The sequence below is a fragment of the Ascaphus truei genome, chromosome 9 (assembly GCF_040206685.1).
Source record: "Ascaphus truei isolate aAscTru1 chromosome 9, aAscTru1.hap1, whole genome shotgun sequence".
Classification (NCBI taxonomy): Eukaryota; Metazoa; Chordata; class Amphibia; order Anura; family Ascaphidae; genus Ascaphus; species Ascaphus truei.
In genome coordinates this window covers 23607903-23630523 of record NC_134491.1, presented here as the reverse complement: position 1 = coordinate 23630523, position 22621 = coordinate 23607903, and the positions used below count along the sequence as shown (strand labels likewise).

General features: G+C 44.0%; 1 protein-coding gene across 1 annotated transcript; it reads right to left on the bottom strand.

Annotated features, from left to right (window-relative positions):
* Positions 1-266: 266 nt before the first annotated feature.
* Positions 267-21653, bottom strand: PYGL (glycogen phosphorylase L). Its single transcript, XM_075613828.1, has 20 exons — positions 21317-21653; positions 17619-17720; positions 16691-16769; positions 16182-16285; positions 13721-13852; positions 12989-13100; positions 12164-12246; positions 11678-11821; positions 10918-11010; positions 9741-9887; positions 7958-8121; positions 7203-7317; positions 6395-6496; positions 6162-6309; positions 4986-5044; positions 4217-4358; positions 2632-2839; positions 1878-2012; positions 1685-1751; positions 267-907 (listed from the first exon to the last, which is right to left on the bottom strand). The coding sequence occupies exons 1-20, from the start codon at positions 21557-21559 to the stop codon at positions 686-688; spliced, it is 2601 nt and encodes an 866-aa protein (XP_075469943.1). The 5' UTR covers positions 21560-21653; the 3' UTR covers positions 267-685.
* Between the last annotated feature and the right edge of the window lie 968 nt (positions 21654-22621).

The window sequence follows — 22621 nt, the reverse complement described above, 5'->3', positions numbered from 1 at the left end:
TTAGGACAATGCAGCAATTACTTTACACGTGTAATCCTGAAATTGTTATCAGCGGCATAGGTAAAGGAAAATGAAACATGTTTGGCTGAGATTGGGGTTAATGGAGCAATTAGACACTGTTCTAGAAAGGGAAACAAATTGTACACCTTTCAGAACGTTTCTCAGGTTTCAAACTCTCTGGGTGTAATCTCCTTTTCAGAATCAAACATTTGGGGATCATGGCTAATGTTTTCTCCCATCCAGTATAAAATGCACAATCCAACATGGAAAAAAAAAGTTAGATTTATTTCTTTATTTTTGTGTTAAAGAAGCTACAGTATAAACGTTACAAATGAACAGATTACAACTTCTGTCTAGGAGCAAGATCTGTTCTAGGACATATAAAGCACAATGTATGTTTTGGTACATAAAGTGTTAAGCATCATCAAAAGATGGTCCCTTCTAAGGAAAAAAAAAAAAAAAAAAAGAGGAATGATCTTTCCATATAAACGCGTTACTACCTCCACGCGCATACAAGGTGCAGTAATCTTTGACACGTCAAGGAAATAGGTACGGAAATCGCACACACAAAAAAAAAAAAAAAACAAGTATTTGTTCCCATGTTTAGTTTTTAAGCTCAAAACCTTTAGATCGCAACTCTACTAAATGAAGGTGTTTAAGTGCATCAGTGCATGTATAGCTGCTTCTATGCGCGTCGAACTGGAGCCGAGACCTTCGTTTTCCCAGCTGTCGCATTAGCATCATCAGCATCAGCCACGTCCCTTGGTTCGTTCGGTGGAGGGATCTTCAAGTCAGACGGTTCCACGTTCCAGATATCCCTGGCGTACTCCTTAATGGTCCGGTCACTGGAAAACTTCCCAGAGGCGGCTATGTTCTTGATGACAACTTTGGTCCATTCCTTTGGGTTCTAGGAGATAAAACCGCACGCTGCTCAGTAATTGGACTGATTGGTGTAGAGCGCTTTATATTTCAAGGCTTTGCTTTTTTTACTAGAACCGTTTTGAATTGGAAAACATACAATGGGAAGGCGTTAGGAAAGGTGTGTTTGGTTTGCAGTTTTACACCAATAATGGGTGTATATGCCACCCAATAGAGTGGTAGCGTTATCGTCAGTTTGTATTGTAGAAGTTTGCACCATAAACTAAGTCGAGTGGTCAGAACATAGTGTTCAGATTAAAAGCTGCAGGACCAGTTGCATTACGTTTACATTTGTAATTACAAGGATTGAAACGGAGTCTCCAGAGCTGAACAGTGTTACATTTCAGTTCTGGAGACCCCTTCTTCCAGATATACTTACCTACGTTGGGGGTGCAGCCAGGTAACTGTGTGCCTAAACTAATGGCGGCTTTAAATGTCCCGCAGGCCTATAGGAAGGTGTGACATCACCCATTGCGGCTTCCTATTGGCCAGCATGACCGGGACATTTAAAAATGACTGAGATACTATCACCCCTTACAGGAGGTAAGCATCTCGAAGCAGGGGGGGTCCCCAAAGCAGAAAGAAAAAAAAGAAAAAAAAATATATATTTTCCACACCACACACAACCCACTTGCAATTAAAAAAAATAAAAAATTAAAAAAAATTAAAAACTGCAATGCAGCCGGTTCTGCCACTTCAAAATAGTCAAATTTCGGTAAATAATTTGGAAATAACTAATATATATGTTACGCTGGTTATCGCTCACCTTGTATAGCTGGCTGACTTTCTCTTGGCTCTTTATATAGGCTTCATAGTCTGCAAAGACTTTAAACCTGAGAAGCAAAAACACATGTGCACATTAGATGAATGACAAGCTACCTGGGTATTAATACTACATGGAAAGGTAGCGACATGTACTGCCAAGGACTTGTGTAATAGACACTGTACCATGCACCTACCTGTCATTGTAGAAGAGCATGTCTGTTACATCTTTAAAGAGATCTGGCTGCTGAGGTGAGAAAAAGCCACTTTTTATCTGATCAATAACCTGCTTTAATTCCGGGAGCTTTTCGTAATACTCCTGAGCATTGTACCTGGGGGGACAAAGAATAAAAAGTAGCTTTCATTTATGCATCTTTAAAATGCGATGACCTTTTTACCCTCTGATACTTCCTGATCAAGGTAATGGGCAAAATAAGCACATGCCCTCTGATGAAGCTGTTGGCCTGTATACCATTGCTACACACCCAAAATAGGCGCTTCCACCTCAGTCAAGAATTCCACGGACCGGTTCTTGTTCCAATAGTTTATCCAGAGACATTAGAAAGCAATATGCATCATATTAGGTCTTCACAAGCACACTCCGTTATGATTGGAGAGCTGCAGTTTCTGTTGGTATCACCAACTATGCAGCAGTTCAGATTTCAATACATACAGATAAAACTTTTATACCTCATTCACGGACTCCCTCTCAAAACCCGCTATGCCATCCTGTCTGCCCAACATTCTTATCAATGGCCCCTTCGTATGCTGACCTAGAGTTACGATTTAGGTGCTAGCTATGCAGTTAGTGTCAATACAGACAATATGGGTGTCTGTTGTTCAGACTTCACATCCTCCCATACTACTAGCTGAGAACGCTTCCGGTCCTCGGAATGGCCAAGACATTAGATGTAAAGACCAAAATTGTAAACCTCATGGACCAAGTCTTACCCCTTCTTGTCCATTTCTGCAACATCGTCTACTCTCATGCCAAAGATAAACAGGTTCTCTTCTCCCGCCTCCTCGGCCATCTCAACGTTGGCACCATCCATGGTGCCAATGGTCAGAGCTCCATTCAGCATGAACTTCATGTTCCCGGTGCCAGATGCCTCAGTGCCGGCAGTGGAGATCTGTTCAGACAGGTCGGTCGCTGGAATCACTGCCAACACAACACATTCCAGTTATAAACCAGAAAGTCAAGAGGCAGCAGCAGGCCAAGCACATTTTTGGGGCCATTACATTAACCGTTTGTTGCATGTTGTACAGTAGATTTTCTGCTCACGAACACGGTTATGGCTTTTTGCATTCAACAAGTTTGATCGTCAATTCTGATGTACTTTAAATTCCCAGACCGCTTAAAAAGAGGAGCAATCCAAGGATTACAAAACTACATACATATTTATTTGAAGCAGGGTGGCTCCGGAGCTGAACCCCGTTAATTTCAGCTCCGGGGACCCCCTGCTTTCAGAGATACTTACCTCCACAGGGGGTGCTCTGGCTTCGCAAGCTGGTCTTTCAGGTTTGAAGCTCCCATGTCACATGGGCCAATAGGAAGCTGCCCCAATGACATCACTGCTTCCTATTGGCTCGCAGGACGTGAAATCTTTGAACAGCGGACATATGGTGAACCCTGGTAGCAGAGGAGAGCTGCTACCGGCACCTAATTCGCAAGTAAGAATCTGGAAGCAGGGGGTCCCCAGAGCTGAAATGAACGGGGTTCAGCTCTGGAGACCCCCTGCAATAATATAATGCCACCTTGGATTGCCTCTAAAGAAACCTATGGAGGCTTTGAAAGCGCTGTCCCCCAGGGCCCCATCTACAAAATACTAACGTTCCACACACACAAAGTTTACGAAGCTATAAAAGAATCAGCTCTTCTCCAGGACGACTGCTAAAACTAGTTCAGAAAATGAAAGCTGGACATAATTACAAGTACACATTTCCATAGAACTTTAAAATTATAGACGGGCAGCAATTCTGCAGAACACACACTGCCGTTAACTGACGCACAAGACGTCATTTGTCAGGTTACAGCCGGAAGAGGCAATATGTGCTCGTTTCAATGTTCAGGGTTAGACCCTTTACATCTGCATGTTAAACATAAGGGGCCTCGTGTTCAGTGTGCTGCAAAAGTCCCCAACACCTCATTAGCCGAGTGTTATGCCCCATTCACGGAGGCAATAAGGACATCAACCCATTGTATAGAAGCCCAAGTTTTAGGGTTCAGATATGCTGGTGCACAGGAGCATCTCTCCAATTCATTATTAGGAAGGGGTGGTTACTATGTCACTTATCATGGACAGGGTCTTACTGAGACTACTGATAAAGTGGAACAAATCGGGTAAGGATGAAACCCCTGAGATACTGCACGGACTGTTGGAAGTTTTGGCATCAGATAGTGAATGTAGTTACTGCACGAAACGCAAGCTCATCTCGCCTTTCCTAGTCTCCTTAGCAGAGATTCTGTCTCTGGATAGCAAGGTTCAGGTTCCAGTTCCCATTACATAAAGCATAGAACCCTTGGAAACAGACAAACCTTTTTCAGCCAGTGACACTCTGTAGTTCTCCAAGTAAATGACCTTCAGCTTGTTTCCCACGGAAGGGTCATTGTTCACAACTTCTCCAACAGCAGTGATAAGTCTGATTATCATCTTTGCCATGTGATATCCTGGAGCAGCCTTAAAGAGTTTAAATGTGTTACATTTTCCCAAACACACTTTTGGGATAAAAATAAGACACCCATCTCCTGTCTTCCCCATATACAAAAACGATTATAAATGTAGGTTTGTATGGTCAGCAAACCTATACTTCTACAGACGTGCTAGAATTCAGAGCATATATATTCTAGGCTCCAAACTACAGATCTGCAGAGCAAGTGTGATTGCAATATTCAAAGGACAATATCTGAAAGTGTGCTAAATGTTTCAGTAAGTCGGAGATTTTCAACTGGGGTTCCGCGGGCACCCTCAAGGGTTCCACAGCCAATGGGAGGGGGAGTTGGGACATTGCAGTGGCCATTGGGACCAATCAGTGGGGAGTAGATTAGGGTTCCCCAGAATTTCACAATTTTTAGGATTCCTTAACAAAAAAACAAAAAAAAAAAAAAGAAAAGCTGAAATCTGCACTAGGTAATGGATGTGCCACAAGCGAAAGGTACATTTAAAACAAAGTTTGTAAACCCATATTTAAAAAGGATTTTCTTCTGCCAGATGAAATGGTCACAGGGAAGACCACAGACTATGCAAAGATTTTATATACCAAGGTTGGAAAAGAAAGGGCTTTGTATTTACACGGGTCAGACTTACTTTTCCTCCAATTATAATGGTCCGGGGCACACATTCCTTCGTGGGATCTTTCTTGATGCCTGAAACAAATGATGGCAAATGTCAGGCGTTGTCCTCCGCAGATTTACTACGTTCCCGTTGGACATTAGAACGGGGGGTTGGGGATCACTATACACCGAGGATATTCCTTGCACAGGACTCCGGTTTCTCTAGAGCGTTCGCTTTGGCTGATTCCTTATCTAGCACTTTGGAACAGCGCCAGTTGGAGCCTTAAGCCGTTGGCACCTACACTTTGTTTATATAGAGGGAGGATTGAACTGAGGGCACACAGGGAAGTACCACGGATGTTTGCCCTGTGGTAATGGGGCAGAAGGGGCTCACCCCCCAAAACATTGTCCTCTCCCTCCCCCTCTCTGGCAGTTCCATATATTGTGTTCCGTCATTTTTTCCCCTTGCTCCCTCCTCATCTATTTTAGATGATAATTAGGACTAGGACACACTTAACTTGGATATTTTACATCAGTAAAACAGGATTTTATTTACATACTTTTGCTTTGATTCATGAATCTCGTGCAGGGAACGTGTTGGGTTTTGTGTGGTTACTGTTGAGGGATTAAGGGTCCCTCTTTGGTCCCGTTGCATGACAACTATATGATACTCTCCTTCATTATTAACCTTTAGCCCTATATATAGTCCTGTCTATACCCTTTACCTTGTGTAAAAATGTTAGCAAAGGTCACAGCACAATCAGGTCACTGATATATTGTAAATGTATTACAATAAGGAACCATTTAATGATGGGAAAGCCAAGCTATTTTTACCAACTTGTCTTTGAAGAATTCCAATGATCCATACATCTTTAAAAAATCGCTTTCGATATTTCATCTTTGTACTATACATGGAAGTATAAATATGGTAAAATGACACTAATCTCCACAGGAAAAAAAACCCCCTTAATTTCTAGCAATGAGGTAAGCCAACGCCAGTCCTCAAGGGCCACTACCAGGTCAGGTTTTCAGGATATCCCTGCTTCAGCACAGGTGGCTTATTCAAAGACTGTGCTGAAGCAGGGATATCCTGAAAACCTGACCTGTTGGTGGCCCTTTAGCACTGTCGTTGGCTACCCCTTATTCTGCATTGTATACCAGTGTTAAAACCAGGTTCCCAGCCTTGTACAATAACGGCAGTGCCCCTTACGGTTGTACATGGTGACGATATGGAGGCAGTTCAGCAGCTGACGCTTATACTCGTGTATCCGCTTCACCTGCACATCAAACATGGAAGCCGCGTTGATCTTCACCTTGTATTCCTTCTCCAGGAACTGTGCAAACTTGAGCTTGTTCTCCTGGTGGAACAGTAAAAGCAGCAACATGGTGGGAGCTGCACGCATGTTAAATAACCGACACCCAGCACAGAGAACCCGCACTTACCTCCTTCACTTTGGAGACGTCTCTAATAAAAAGGTCATCGTTGACCAGTTTCTTCAGCTTGCTCAGCTGACTCAGATCTTTCACATAATCCTCCCCTATTTTCTGTAAAAAAACAAAAAGCAAATATTGAGCAAGTTCTACCCCTTTGAAAGAGACTTTAAAAACGCCTCAAGTTAAAACCAGAATTGTCAGTGTCAACCAGAATATGTCCAAAACAATGTTCTCTACACAGTCAAAGTAGATGATACTGTACACTAAATACAGTTTGCAGAGGTAGAACTTTATAGGCATGAACAGCAATAGGTTTCATCCCTTCGTACAGGACAATACAGTTTCAGAAAGCTATGAGGCTGGGAAAGCTCTGCACACTACAAGTCAATACCGACCTACATCGAATCACTGGTGGAATCGAGCAACGGGGTTAGATTTGGTGCGAGGTGGACGGGAGAAATGTGACTATTCGTAAAGAGAAGCCAACACAAGCCTAGAACATTAAACGGCCAACATCTATACAAACTTGAACAGCAGTTTCTTTCCTGTGGCGTATACGCAGCAGTAACCCTACCCTCACCGCAACACAAATTCCACGTGTAGATATTTAGGAAGCGTATCCCTGCACCAAAATTTTTTTTTTTAAATGTGGCTTTGCTTTCTTTAGATGCCCAAACCATCACTGTTTATGAAGTGGTATTGTAGGTGAATTTGGATATTCTGTATGTCTAGGGGTGCACAAAAAGGCTGAAAGCAAAAAAAAACACAATCGCCCAATTTCCACACTGAATCCCGAGTTTCGTAAACACATTCTCACCTCCGCAATCAGCTCGGCAAGGCCAGGGTTACACAGCAAGAGCCAGCGCCTGGGAGTGATGCCATTTGTCTTGTTCTGGAACTTATCGGGTTCTAGGTCACTGAAATCTTTAAACCTACAACATACAGAATTGCATTACTGTTCTGGGCGTCTCAAGGATTGGAGTCATACGGAAACATGGCAAGGTATACAATATCCATCAGTGTGTTCAGCTACACATACAGTTTTAATTCTTAGAGATACTTTGAAAATAAACATGGGGCCTAATCACACAAATAACAGTTGACGTGTATATTAAACACAATATAGTAATTGATGTTTGAATCAAAACAAAAAAACATTTACCAAGTAATACAAAGCCGTTATACCCCTTACGGCGGAGGTTTTAAGTCAGGCAGCTGGTTGTAAGGAGAATACCATTAGTATGCCTTTGATTTATTCTTGGAAACAGTTTATTGTATCACCTGGGGTTTTTTCTCCCTACCAATTTGATCATGGTTTCTCGTTTACCTTCAACTGTGACCAATTTAAAAATCAACCCTTTTGTCGAAATGATACAGGTTTTTGCATTCCATTCCCTTGAATGGACCATGGTGGGGGCTTCTAGCAACGCAAGGCATCTTTGGCCCATTTTTACCAAGCTGTGTTATGGCCCAAGCGTGTGATACATTGTATGAGCCCTGCTGTAAAGCAAATGGTCCATTTATAAAAAACACATTAGGATTCGGCTCATTTATACCATTCATCTCACTCACACTTTGTTTTTGACGATGTCTGAATGAATCCTAGCCACGCCATTAACTGCGTGCGAGCCAACGATGCACAGATGAGCCATGTTAATTCTCTTCCCCCCATCTTCTTCAATTAGGGACATCCTCCTCAACCGGTCGTGGTCTTCAGGGAAAAGGGCGGAGATTTGCTGCAGGAGGTTATGGGGGAAAAGGATTAAAATAAAATTAAAAATAGAATACGTTACAAGGGGAGAGGGAGGGAAATGAGCACATGCAGGAGCGTTACTTGTACAGTAATGAGGCTGGAAGATAAATGGCACTTTGATACATACGATGACATTTTGCAAATGAGGTCATTAATGATGTAAATGGCAGGTATTATCCCCCTTCTACTGCATATAAAAGCACACGGTTGCCGTGTCCCTGACCTGGTAAAATATCCACAACTAAAACAATGAGGCCAATATTTGCCAAGTCGTACGGCCACCGGTAAAAGCCTGAAAACACCGTATGGCAAATATAGCCCAATCTCTTTAGGAATCAGCTCTGACCTTGGGAACGCCCTGCGTGGGCGCAAAGCAGGCAGAGAAACGGAATATATTCACACGACCAGTTCCAATGAATGCAACAAATGTTACGGTTATTCCGTCGTCTTCCTCCAGTGAGTAAATTGATGGTTAGAAGTCAAGCGTGTTCGATAATTACTTGCTTTGTAGATGTAAACATGGACATTATAGAAAATGCTTTATACTATTAAATGTCATGGTTACATCGTGGAGTTCAACCCATGTCTAAGCTGCAGTCCAAGCCCAATTAATATGTGCATCAATACAATCCACACAGTGATAAGTAATTAGCCAAGTTGCCGATGGATCGGTTCTCCTGCGATCGATCGGCAAAGATTCGGCTTGGGGTTCACTAAATGACTGCAGGGGAGTATGTACTTAGTACTGTTTCTGTGACTTTGTAAATGGTTGCTATAGAAACAATAGGCTTGTTACATAATACATTAAAAAAATAAAAATCCTGCCGCTTTAAACAACTGAACGATAAGCATTTTCTCATAGTACAGAACGGATTTAAAAAATAAACACATGTACTGTAGGATATTGCATGGTCTGCAGCTTTAAATGTAGACTGATACTTATCCTATATTTGTATTTACAGTATATTGATCCAGAGAAAGGCAAACAATAACCCCAATGACATTATCCAATTCTGTCTCATAAAGGAAATAAATTCCTTTCCAGCTCGGCACACCTATTCTTAAGAAAAAGGAGCGGCTCAGTGAGTAAAGACACTGACTGGCACCGATTTTCAAGCAGGGGAACCTGGTTCAATGCCTGGTGTCGGTTCCTTGTGACCTTGGGCAAGTCACTTTATCTCCCTGTGCCTCAGGCACCAAAAACAGATTGTAAGCTCCACAGGGCAGGGACTGTGTCTGCAAAAAAATCTCTGTAAAGCGCTACGTAAAACTAGCAGCGCTATACAAGAACAATGATGATTATTAAGGATGCACAGGTTTTGTTGCAGTGAGGTTTGTAAAGATAGGGGCTCAACATGTCACCAGTTTCTGCACTATTTTGTGGAAGCAAGTAAAACCGGCTTATGAACTCCCGCCCTCCCCCTGGTTCCTACAGTTTATTTTCAGTTTTAAAATATCTGCTTCCAACCGACTCCCACGCAGAATGACAGTTTCTACTTCTGTAGAACAGAGCATGCAGGTTTGCAGGAGGAGGCGCGAGGCTGCATGCAGCGTTGCATCACTGTGCATCAGAGCCTCTCCCGTATTAGAAGACTCACTTACATTTAAATGCCTCTGGTTTATTTCATAGATGATCTGAAGGTGCCTGGGCAGCAGTTTCTCTATAAGGTCCACAGGCCAGCGCTCCAGCGCCTCGGGCAGGACAGTGTGGTTTGTGTAAGCAAAGGTCCTCTTGGTGATTTCCCAGGCCTGAGGAATAAACAATAAAAACCATTAGGATTAGATACAATATGTTAATTACACGTTGGTTTTAAGATGAACCCCTTTTGCAGTCTGTGTCCCTGGCGGGGTAAAATGATGTGAAGTGAAATTGTAACATAGGAAGATTGGCGTGGGGATATCACATTCGTTATAAAGGCACCTTGCATGGCTCCCTTTATATTGTATGAAAGCATGCAGAGTATATTGACCCTTACAGAGGAATGCTTGGAGCTCTGGACAAAGTGACAAGTTAAGCCAGGGCTGGCCAAATTCAGCCCTCAAGGGCCGCCAACAGCAGCAGCTGGCCACCCCTGAGATAGGCGACATGCTGATAACAAGTCTGGCTTTGGGCTGAGGGAGTACAACAAAGTTAAAGGTTTATTTTCAAGGGGCTCTGAACAGAAACTGCAATGTGCTGCAGCTGCAATAATAAAGCAGATTGCCTCACTGTGACTATGAAAGGCTTTAGTTTGAGATGAGGGTATTTCTATATACTCCCAAGCCGCTGTAGTCCTCGCTAGTACAAAGTACTCCGTGCCTGCCAGAGAGCGCTGTTTGTTCTGTTTCATGTCTGTCCATAGTGGCCCCAAACAATAAATAAAAGGGTCTAAAGGGCACCAACTGTATATGGCCTGTATACACAAGGACGTGTGAGCAGTAATATTCCACCATGTTTGTGGGCAGGAAAGAAGCCTCAAAACGTGGATTGCTGCACAAAACCAACTTCCCGTTTTAAATTGCAAAACTGAATGAAATGCAGAAACCAAATGGGGAAGGACTTACAGAATGAAATGCAGCAATACAATGTCATCCCAAACCCTCATTCAAGACCTGTAACAAAAAGGATTATACAATGGCCAGATGTGGCCAAATCCAGTCCTTATGTGACACCAACAGGTCAGGTTTTAAGGATATCCCTTCAGCACAGGTGGCTTAGTCTCTAGGGGCACACAGCAATTATTCAAGAACTGTGTCAATAAAGTACCGAAAAGGACTTGACCAGAACTGATTTGTTTACCTTTTCCCAGGGAAGTCTCTCAATGTCCACAAAAATCCTCATCAATTCAGGAATCCCCAGAGCAGGGTGAGTATCGTTGAGCTGTATCGCTACCTGCATAGATTAGGGGGGGGGGGTAAAAAAAAAAAACGCATCATACCATGTTACATTTTATTTTACGAGAGTGCCACCGACACTCAAACTGCAGATGTATGGTGCACGGGCCTCTACTCAGTTGTGGGTTACGAGCTGGCTGGTGTAGGACGGTAGAAAGTATGGGGAGCGCCAGGAACGTTTTAACTATTTACAGTCTGTATGCTACTGGTGTATATGCATTTGTCTTGAGGACCCTGGGCGTTTTGCCTTAGCGGAGGCACAATTCCTGAAGTGTTAGGGCAATTAACCAGGCGAGTCGTTCCCAGGGGCTAGACTAGGCAGTACCATAATGATAAATGGCAGGCCTTTACCCTTACTGCCGACGCCTACCCTGGTACATAGACCTGGTAATCCGGCATCAGTATTCTGAAGGTAGAGGATATTTAGTAGCCAGAATTCACACTACTACAGCCCTGTCCTGGACTAGAGCCCACAGACAGCATTCTGATTTGTGCTTCCTCACTAAGACAGGTTTGTGAGGGCAAAACCACTATAGCAAGCAGTCACATACAGCACACCATAAACACGAGCCTACTGCATAACCACGGAAACATTGTAATCCCATAGACAAATGCAGAAGCGGTTGTAAAAGCCAAGTGTCCCATCTCCAAACTACAGGCTGTACCTTCTCAGGGAAGGCCTCAAATCCAGTCCGGACACTGTCCCGGGAACCGAAACTTGATGCTTTGAAGCGCCGAATGATGTCCTGCAGGGAAGCGGCCACCACGAAGTACTCCTGCTTCAGACGCAACTCTTTCCCTTCGAAAAACTGGGGAGAAAGTTACAGAAATGAATACGGAGAAGCAGCACAGAAACCCAGCATGCGTTCCGAGCAAGAAGAGTGCAACCCGAGCTGTCCTACGGCAGGGGTGGGCCAACGCCACTCCTCAAGGGCCACCAACAGGTCTTCGACTGAGCCACCTGTGCTGAAGCAGGGATATTCTTAGAACCTGATGTGTTGGTGGCCCTTGAGGACTGGAGTTTCCGATGAGCATATGACAGTCCGACTAGACTGTAGTATATTCTATTTGCTTAGGACAGTTCATACAAATGGTCAATCCTGAGGAAATACAATGACGAATTATGAACACACAGTATGGGGCCGACTTACATTATCATTGGGGTAGAGGACACGCGAGATGTTCTCCGCCAAGTTCCGGTCCAGCACAGCCTCGATGTAATCTCCAACATTAACTGGGGAGAAAAGATGCAATCTCAGCAGTGTGAACTATGGCAGGTCAGAGGTAAACCCCTTTAATTGGTTCCGTAGAAATAATTAAAATCCTTTATTAAAAAAAAAAAAGCGTGGGAGGAGGACACACACTTTAAATAAGTCCCAACGTTTTGGCCATGCAGACCTTCATGGACGGAAAAAAAAAACTTTTTTTTTTTCTGTATGTAAAATAAAAACAGCGTTTTCTATTGAAAGTGGAGAGCCCGCAAACCATCTGTTGACTAGTAATCAGCACCATAATTATTTGGGGCAGATGAAAAATAACTTTTCTGGTGAATTACAAAGGGCAGATCAGAAAGAACAATTAATCACCATAAAGCATGTGTGTATTATGTGAACTTTTACATGTCCAAGTAAAGTGTTTACACACACACACACACACACACTAACTTGAACATGCCACTGTCATCAGCTCACTCATCCAAGAAGGCACTGCCGATTTAAAGTAAACCGTTTACCTCGAGACACGAGAGAGGGCTGTATCTAGTGTGGATTTTCCTTCCAAACTTAATTTCATAGCAACAACCTGCACATCACTCACAGGATACAGACGTACTTGGGGCACATTTGAGCTTATGCGAGACATGAACTTGGGATTTTCCGCCTTGTGTGGGAGATGTTTTTTGGTCACCATAACCTTACACATGTATTATACAAAGGTGTTGCCTTTTGAAGACATGTTCCTTTTGGGATATTACTCACAGTCTTGGAGATTGAAGTCATTAGGTGCTTTGGCAGACCAAAGTCTCATCGTGTTTACAGTGTTATTCATGTACCCGGGGACTGGAGTATCATACGGCATGGCAAGGACAACCTGGAATATGAACAAGAAATCATTACTTGTTCCAGGCTCAAATTAGCACTCACTGGTCTAATATAATTCAGCTTGAGGTGCTATGATCCTGCATACAATTATACAAAAACTAAAGTGATCAGCACATAATAATAATCTTCCGTCTTGCTTTTGGTCTCAAAGTTACTCTTTTAATGTGCTGTTTTTGTTTGTATTGCCGATTTTTTGATACCAGCCTGATGAAGGGGCCAAGAGGCCTTGCAACGTTGCTCTATTGTGCACATACACAACATTGTGTGTCTGCCAACATTTACTTTCCCTGTGTGTGCTGATTTTTTGATACATTAAAGAGGAAACTTAGTGAGACCAAAAGCAAACCGCAAGCCTCTCACCATTATTATTTTTGAGTACTGATCCAGTTTGGTTCCAGAGTTTGTGACATGGTTTTGGTCAAGTTGAAGAACATGTTGGCAATCCAGCAGTAAAGAGTTTCTAAACTCAGCATGTTCTTTATAGAAAACATTATAGCTCTATACGTTACCCCTAAAGAGGGGACAACCTACAATGCATCTACAAATCTCTAGGACCAACACAGACAACTAGAACGTTAACCTGCAAATCTCCGCAGACATGCAAAGTACCTGGGTGTCCACCCATTTGATGCCAGCCTTTGTGCACTCCACTTTCCCATAGAAGTGGACAGGCAGCATGTATTCTGGACGCGCCTTCTCCCAAGGGTTTCCATGCCTCAGCCAGTCATCAGCTTCCTCTACCTGCGGACATAGAGGTAATACATAGACGCTGGAACTCGCACACCCCCGTTTGCCAAGACGTCGCTTGTTGGCAAACGTAGAATGTAAGGTGAAAACTATCCATGATCGCCACCAGATATCCGACAAAAAGACATTACTCTGGGTGCAATAGCGGGATGGAAGGAAGAGGAAGCACTCTTCCATTCATCTAAATGGAGGGAAATCTTGTCGGCTGCTGTGGGGGAAGCTGGTATTTAAGACTGGACACGTTTAGCCACTTTAAAAAGGTGCAGTTGAAATGTATCCCAGCTTCAAATTGCAAAGCCAGTATAACCAGCCTCACACTGAAAAGTCGAAACAGCTGTCTGTGAGGAGGTTTACTTTCTCTGCACTTCAACCAAGTCCATGCTGAAAAGCTGTGTAATGCGGCAGGCCCAAGTTTATAGCGTTCCATGTGCAAATTAATTTGAAACAATAAAAAAAAAAGGTGACATTGTGCGCATTTGCATGTCATTACCCAGAATCCCTCACTGCAGTGAAATAACTGTATGCTAGGAGATAATGGGGGAACGCAGCATTGCCGACCTGTCCGAGACATGAATGCGCTCACACGTGATATGTTCATTTGTCACTTCAATGCCAAACTAGTCTGGTTCAAACATGCCCCTTTCCTAATGCGGACATCCCTACGAAGAATCTACTTGCAAGCATTGCATCTGTACAGCACTACACACCCGGGCAGGACTCGATTAGAGACCAGGATTACATTGCAATTAAGCTAGAAGCGGTGCAAGGTCCAAGTGAAAAGGAACACAGAACACAGGTCAGGGAGGCCGGGAGACATGCGTCGCACACTGTACTAAATCCATCTCTGCAGCGCTCTAGGATAGGGGCGCGGCGGTTACAGAGGTCCCGCGCTCTTCCAAGGCATTTAAATTAAATGCTGGGGGACCACACGAGGCCTCTGTAACTTCCCTTGGCTCCCAGCGACATGGCATCAACTGACGCCACGGGCTCATTTGACGCTGGAGTGGCAAACATGGGGGAGGGGGGGTTGGTGAGCAGGCAGGTGGACACAGGGGGAGAGTTCAATCACTCCTGGTCTAATTCATTTGATCACGACCAAATCTCCCACGACATTTAGCCGCAAGTGATCTCGCCGCAGGGACGCTCAGCCTCCGGCCGCTTTGGTGCAAAGGCAAGTCCTTAACCTTAGCCCTTATCCTAAAACCCTGTTACACCCCCCCCCCCCAACCACTAAAGTTACCCCCCTACTCTAAAACTTACCTTATTGTAGGAGACACACACACGAATAATCAGATTAACAAATAGCTTAATCACACACACACACGAGGAATTGTGTAGTAGGAAGTTCTTGGGCAACTGGACTGTGGACAGTTTCACAAAATCTACAGTTTAGAGTTTCTCAATGTTTCCTTTGACAATATGCAAGGAACTGCCTACCATAGAAATCAATGGCAGTTTTCAGCCCGTTCATTGCTAAATATGCTGCACCGAAATGCATTACAATGTGCTCCGTGTCTTGTGTAAGCTTAAAGCCCAATTACACAGCAAGTCAATTATCTCGCCTGAAGCTGCAAGTGCGTTTCCTATACGTATGAATATCCGAACACACAGTAACAGGTGAGCGGGAAAAGCATTTATACAATTATTTTACTGCATCACAGGAGTTTTTAATCGATTTGTGAAATATTTGTGCGCTTGCTGACAAACTGTGCGGTTCTAACAGCTACACAAAAGTGTGACATTGTGGAGTGCCCAATGTTGGACGAGCAATGTTTAGGACAATGCTGTACTGGTTATGCGGTTCTATTACTGACGCAGATGGGATTAAGTCTTGCGTTTTCTAGGTTCTTCTTGTTGAGAACATCCAACACCAGCAGACCTGACAGCATTTCTCAGCAATGGTTCTAGAGCACAAAGGCCCCAATTCCATCTGCCATGCAGAGGTCTTCCCAGTGCTGTAAAAAACATTGGTTCCATTCAATTGAACAGAGCAGTTCTCTTCCCCAGCACTAGAAGCAGCTTTATAGCATAGAGACCAAGGTCAGAAACCCAATTATGAAATGATGACTCTCAGAATGGGAGAAATTAGCAAGTTTATCTTCTTAAATTAGTTGGGTTTATGATACTTTTTTCTAAGTTCATGTTTAAAGCTACACCCCCCCCCCCCCCACCATGCAGATACACTTCAGATCATCAAATGGCATTTAGAAGGGAGGGGGGGGGGGAAGTGAAAGACTATGATTAAAATAGTCACTGCAGAGAGGTTATCAGCAGGACGAGAGGTTATTGCCAAAGGTGATCCATGCTGGTTTATTGGCTGTACCTGCCATCCATCTCTGATCTTCTGATTAAAGATTCCATATTCATATCTGATACCGTAGCCATACGCAGCAAGTCCAAGTGTTGCCATGGAGTCCAAAAAACATGCTAAGAAAAGGAATATAAGATTTGGGCTCAGCACAGCTCGTTGGCTAAAAAGATTTCCAATACATTATCTAACCAGTGTCAATAAAATGTATTCATGGTCACACCACTGCCTGGGTACACAGCTCTGTGCATAGCACTCATTACTTGCAGTCTCACAGTCAAAGTCTGCCATTGGTGCGGCTTACAATGACCATATAAATGTCTCTTTTCTAGAGTGGAGGAGAGTTTGTAAAAACCAAGCTGGTTCTAGATTTTATTCCAACCAGATGCAGAAACTGTAGAGAATTTGCAAATCTGGAACGTTGAACTTGTTAACAGGTGTTGCACAACTGGGCAGAGAACTGTAACAAAGTGTGTGTGTGTGTGTGTGTGTGTATACACACACTCAAAACCAAATTTACATACCAGCAAGTCTTCCCAGGCCGCCATTGCCAAGACCAGCATCTTCTTCGATCTCCTCCAGCTCCTCTATGTCCAACCCAAGCTAAATAAATATACATTTGGTTAAAGGAAAGAGGAGAAACAAAAAACACAGACACAGGCGTCTGAATCAGGAACACAAAACGTTAACCTGGCAAGTATCCCAGCACTGGGGAGGGAACCTGGCAAGTATCCCAGCACTGGGGAGGGAACCTGGCAAGTATCCCAGCACTGGGGAGGGAACCTGGCAAGTATCCCAGCACTGGGGAGGGAAAGCAGAGGGAGAGGGGGGAAGAGAAGAAAACTGTTGTGGAATTCCATTATGCCTGAAATGTCAGAATTGGATCCCCATCAACATTTAACTAGAACACAGACAAAAGGGGGCACACTCGTTTATAGTGGCTAAAATGTTTAATTAACCAAACTAATGCCAGAGGCCTGGGACACATCAACAAGGGGAGGTTATGAAAACCGTTTGCTCCACATTTGGGAGAGAATGTAGACATTTGTTGATTTTCAGGAATACAATATATATTCCCCCCCCCCCCCCCCTTCCATTAGGCCAAGGAAACCCTGGCTTCCCCTGAAGGGAATGGCGTTCCTTTCTGAAGGGAAGCTGCCTTTCCCCCCAAACCATCGTGATGTGGCATTTGGCAAAGAGCATGTTAAGCATTTCAGGAAATCAAAACAAAAACGTAGTTGATATTCCCTCCACATACTCAGTCTGTTCAGCCGCTTAAGATTCTGAACGCAAACGTAATATCTGTTCTGTGCAACATTCGTGAAAACCTTGCATGAAGGGGGAGGCTTAGTAAGTTGAAACAAATGCCAGTGCTTACACTATACATAAAATATAATCATGGAGGCATCCTGCATAATCCAACTGCTCTCAAATAGACTATATATTCCTTACCTGGTAAATGGCTTCATCGCAGGCGTTCTGCAGCCCCAGGTTAATCATGGTATTCTGCAGTGTTCGACCCATGTAGAATTCCAAAGACAGGTAGTAGGTTCTCTGAAAAGTAGTCAGAGCAACACGGAAGTTAATAACCACACTAAACTCATTCATAACACCTGTTCTAACTATATAGATGGGATATATTTCCCAGCTCAAAGTCCCTCAGGTAAAATTCAAATAAAGCCCCACACGTTGAATGTGCTGTACATCGGGAACCATAACCCTATGCAAAGCTGAATGTGCCCACTACAAGTGGTCTAAATGCCCAGGAATAATGCGGGGTCTATGCACCAGGGCACTACTGTACATACTCTACTGCAGAGATGGCCAACTCCAGTCCTGAAGGGCCACCAACAGGTCAGGTTAATGACCTCACTGCTATAGCTAAGGTGGCTCAATCAGTGGATCAGTCAATCACTGAGCCACCTGTGCTGAAGCAGAGAGGGGGAGGGGGAGGAGAAAGATAAGTCAATAGGGATTTTAGACCATTTTTCTCCAAATAGCCCTTTTACTAGATGAAAGTGCCCATTTATTGTCTGTTATAATGTAGCATATTAACCCTTCCAAAGCAGTATGAAACGCATTGCAAAGCCAGGACAAACGGGTTTGTTTTCAGAGAGGTGCAGGGTATCCGGAACAGGAAAAGATTCTTTAAATACAATCAAGTATATATAGTAGTCACAGTGCATATATAGCAGGGCGACTAAACGTCCCAGTTTAGCCAGCACTGTCCCTTTTTTTGTCCTCGTGTCCCAAAACGTATCCAAACGTTCCGGTTTTTGGCTGGCCATGCACGCACGACATTGTCCCAGCAAAAATATGGACACACACACGCCAAGCTCCCAGCAATATTTTTTTTTTTTTTTAAATGAATAAAATTAACAGTAATTAGCTTGTCGTGCACAGGGTAAGCCCCCTCTACTAAACAAGTAGACAGCTGCAGAATCAGCAATACTTCCAGTGAAGGACAAAGTCCATGTCAAAACCCGCAGGTACTTTACCTTCTAATTATAATTGGGGGAAGACTGTCACGTTTGTGAAATTCAGCTACAATTTAGTTTAAATAAAATAGTCAATTTGACAGGTGTGAGTGAAAGGGTTAAGCATGGTATGAGAATACAGAGGATTAAACGTGCATTCGAAAAACCACACCCCCCTCGGGCTATACTGTACGATCCCTGAGCCAAAATAATGCAAGTGGTATGATAAATAAAATAATCTTTGGAAATCCAATTTAAAAAAAAACAAAAAAAACAAAAAACAATTAGGACATGCCGAGAGAGCGCGCGTGCACACACCTTTGTGCAAGAATCAAGCAGAACTGAAATTCCTCAGTGGCTGTCAGCCATTAAAATAGCCATACATATTTCAAGAAAATAAACGGAGGATACCTGGCGCTTAAAGAGTCACTGTGTCCTTTTGAAAACAGTCCAGTCTTTAAAGAGTGTCTCAAAGTCCAAAACTTGAAGTGGATTGCTGTAGTTTTTCTTCACTGCTGCAGCTCTTCAATACACCTGAAATTGATACTTCAGGTGTATTGAAGAGCTGCAGCAGTGAAGAAAAACTACAGCAATCCACTTCAAGTTTTGGACTTTGAGACACTCTTTAAAGACTGGACTGTTTTCAAAAGGACACAGTGACTCTTTAAGCGCCAGGTATCCTCCGTTTATTTTCTTGGTCCTGTATGCAAATTGAGATATTTGCTTTGTGGGAAACCTTTGGCAGCTTTTACCTCTTGTTAATCACAGTTGGTTTTGTTCACGTGTATGTCACACATTTACAGGTGTAGCGCTTGAGTTAGGGTATCACAACATTTTGTTTTAGCCATACATATTTCATTGACATTGTTTCTGTATAGAGATGGGTGGTTGGCAGACAGAATACAAGATGTGCAGAGAAACAGGAACCTCTGCCCGAGAGATTGCAAATTAATACACAGCAATAACTACAGAACTGTATTCAACAGCACTAGGAAAGTATAACCCAGGAGTCACGCACACCTCAGCGGCAGAGAAACGCTTCATCGTTCACGCCTCCCCATTTAAGAGAATAAATGGTAGTTATATGAACCGCATCAATTACGCAGTTAAAAATATCATCTTTTACGTTAATGTTTAACGTGATCTAGTAAAGTCCGCAACTTAGAGCAGGGGTGGGCAACTCCATTTCTCAAGGGCCACCAACAGGTCAGGTTATCCCTGCTTCAGCACAGGTGGCTCAATCAGGCTTCCCTGTGCTGAAGCAGGGATATCCTGAAAACCTGACCTGTTGGTGGCCCTTGAGGCCTGGAGTTGCACACAGACTTAGAGAGTAGTAGACAGTCAGTATTTGTACTGTATAAGAGCAACGCTATATAAATAAAGACATAGGCATACATATATACAATGCCAGAGTCCCCCAGGGCTTTTGAAAAAGGATATTGCAGGTGACGGTTACGCCCCAATCGTGACACTGACTTTGTGGCCTAGGTGTGCTGCACCTTGCCGTATCCAACACTAAAAAGTGGGTACAGCACCATTTAGTAGATCTGGGTATTTACCAGCTCCAAATGTAAACAAACCCAGCCATATTCGTCTTGTTAAACATTAAGACTACTTCATTTACCAGCCACGCTGTGAATTATGCAACGAGGAGTTCTTTTGCAGCAGGCCGGCACAACCTTTCATTGCCACAGGTTAGGTAAAAATCAGTGCAGAGGAACAAACCTTTCCCCCACGCCCCAAAGATCCCACACACCTACATTAGGTCTTGACTGGGTGTTGGTGCTAATGCTGCAGCTGGAAGGGACTTCCCTTGGAGTTTGTTAAAGTAATTTCCCTTTATGTAGAATGCCACTCAGAAAGTTATTTTTAGTTTGAAGTTTCAAGAGCAACAGACGAGATAGATAGATTATATATATATATATATATATATATAGTGCGATATTGCTCATTTAGTTCAATACCTTGGCCAAAATATTTGACGCCTCCCACCACATCACAGTTAGGCCGCGCGTATAGCGCCCGCGACGTCACCCATCGTCGCTAGCGAAAGCTGTATTTTGCGGCGGCGGCGCGGGCGACCAGGCCATTGATTGGCTCAGGGGCTGTCAAATGAGGGGACAGCCCCTGAAAAATCAAATATTGCCGGCTTTAAAAAAAAAATCGCGTCGCCCCGTTGCTTACTATAAGCGCACGTGGCGGGGACAATACATTTGTTTTCGGGCGGCGGCGCCATCAGCACTATAAGCGCGTCCTTAGACCCATTTCAGCAAGTCCTACACTACTATTTTACAATATCATGCATTTCTTCCACTGCACAGGGTGGAGTCAATAACTGAACCACCTGTGCTGAAGCAGGGATATATTTAAAAAAACAAAAAAAAAAACCCACACCCTATCCTGTTAGTGGCCCTTGCTATACAGGCTAATTTGTATCATACTATGTAGCTTAAAAAACACAATTAAAAGAAAGAAAGCAGGGTTTGTGGCTGCCCCCCACCCCCCCCCCCCCCCCCCTCTCCTTAACGGAAGCCTTAGAGTTAGTTACATGATAAAGAGACTATTAAGCCACAAAGTGACTGCAGGAGAGAGACAGACTTCCCAGTGCTGGGAGGGAGGAGGCTGCAGGTAAGAGTGCAATGAAGACAGCCCACCTGGGCCCTCAGGTTGTACCTTGGGGTCCTTCTCATAGTAGTACTGCTGGGTTCTGATCCACCTGCCCACCAGGTGATCCCGCACAGTGTGGGCCAGGGCAAAGTAATAGTCCCGGGTGGTGGAGACATTCCTGTCCTTGACCAAGGTGAAGTGGAGGTGCCTGTTAAACCCCTTCTTCAGCTCAGCGACATTCTCCACCCCCACGATGCCTCTGATGCTGATCTGCTTCCTCTTCTCCTGGTCAGTCAGGGGCTTGGACATGGCTGGGTCCCCTGTAAGCAGCAGTCACAGTACAGAGGCAGCCAGAGACCCGCAGCTTATAAGCAGAGACCCAGCAACTGAGAGTCCAACTCCCCCCTCTGGTCCCCTCCCCCCCAGCCTGGCTATTGGTATGAAGTTTGGGGCTGGAGCTAAGAGAAGCCAATGGAAACAGACGTGTGTCTTCCTTCCTATAATGTGTTTACCCGAAGCTGGCCTGAGACACCTCCCTATAGCACTCACTTTGTAAAGTATATGGATTCAAAACTGTATATAAAGCTAAACTGGGGGCGAGATGCCTCAGATGTGCCTGTTAGGAGAGGTGTTTGATTGTACAACTAAATGTCTGTATATCTGTATGGCTCAGTGAGTACAGACACTGACTGATAACAACGTCACTGAGTTTGTATCAGGGGAACCCAGTTTAATTTCTGGCAATTCACTTTATCTCCCTGTGCCTCAGGCTCCAAAACATAGATTGTAAGGTAACATTCCTACCTGCTGCGTACCGCGCGCTATAATGTAACATTCCTACCTGCTGCGTCCCGCGCGCTATAATGTAACATTTCTACCTGCTGCGTACCGCGCGCTATAATGTAACATTCCTACCTGCTGCGTACCGCGCGCTATAATGTAACATTCCTACCTGCTGCGTACCTCGCGCTATAATGTAACATTCCTACCTGCTGCGTACCGCGCGCTATAATGTAACATTCCTACCTGCTGCGTACCGCGCGCTATAATGTAACATTCCTACCTGCTGCGTACCGCGCGCTATAATGTAACATTCCTACCTGCTGCGTACCGCGCGCTATAATGTAACATTCCTACCTGCTGCGTACCTCGCGCTATAATGTAACATTTCTGCGTGCTGCGTACCGCGCGCTATAATGTAACATTTCTGCGTGCTGCGTACCGCGCGCTATAATGTAACATTTCTGCGTGCTGCGTACCGCGCGCTATAATGTAACATTCCTACCTGCTGCGTACCGCGCGCTATAATGTAACATTCCTACCTGCTGCGTACCGCGCGCTATAATGTAACATTCCTACCTGCTGCGTACC

Coding starts and splice junctions, on each gene's coding strand:
- PYGL (XM_075613828.1), bottom strand. CDS start 21,559: ATGTCCAAGCCCCTGACTGACCAGGAGAAGAGGAAGCAGATCAGCATC. Junction 8,122..9,740: donor TAAACCAGAGGCATTTAAAT/GTAAGTGAGTCT, acceptor AACCTCCTGCAG/CAAATCTCCGCCCTTTTCCC. Junction 6,497..7,202: donor TTGCCGAGCTGATTGCGGAG/GTGAGAATGTGT, acceptor GTTTTTTTACAG/AAAATAGGGGAGGATTATGT.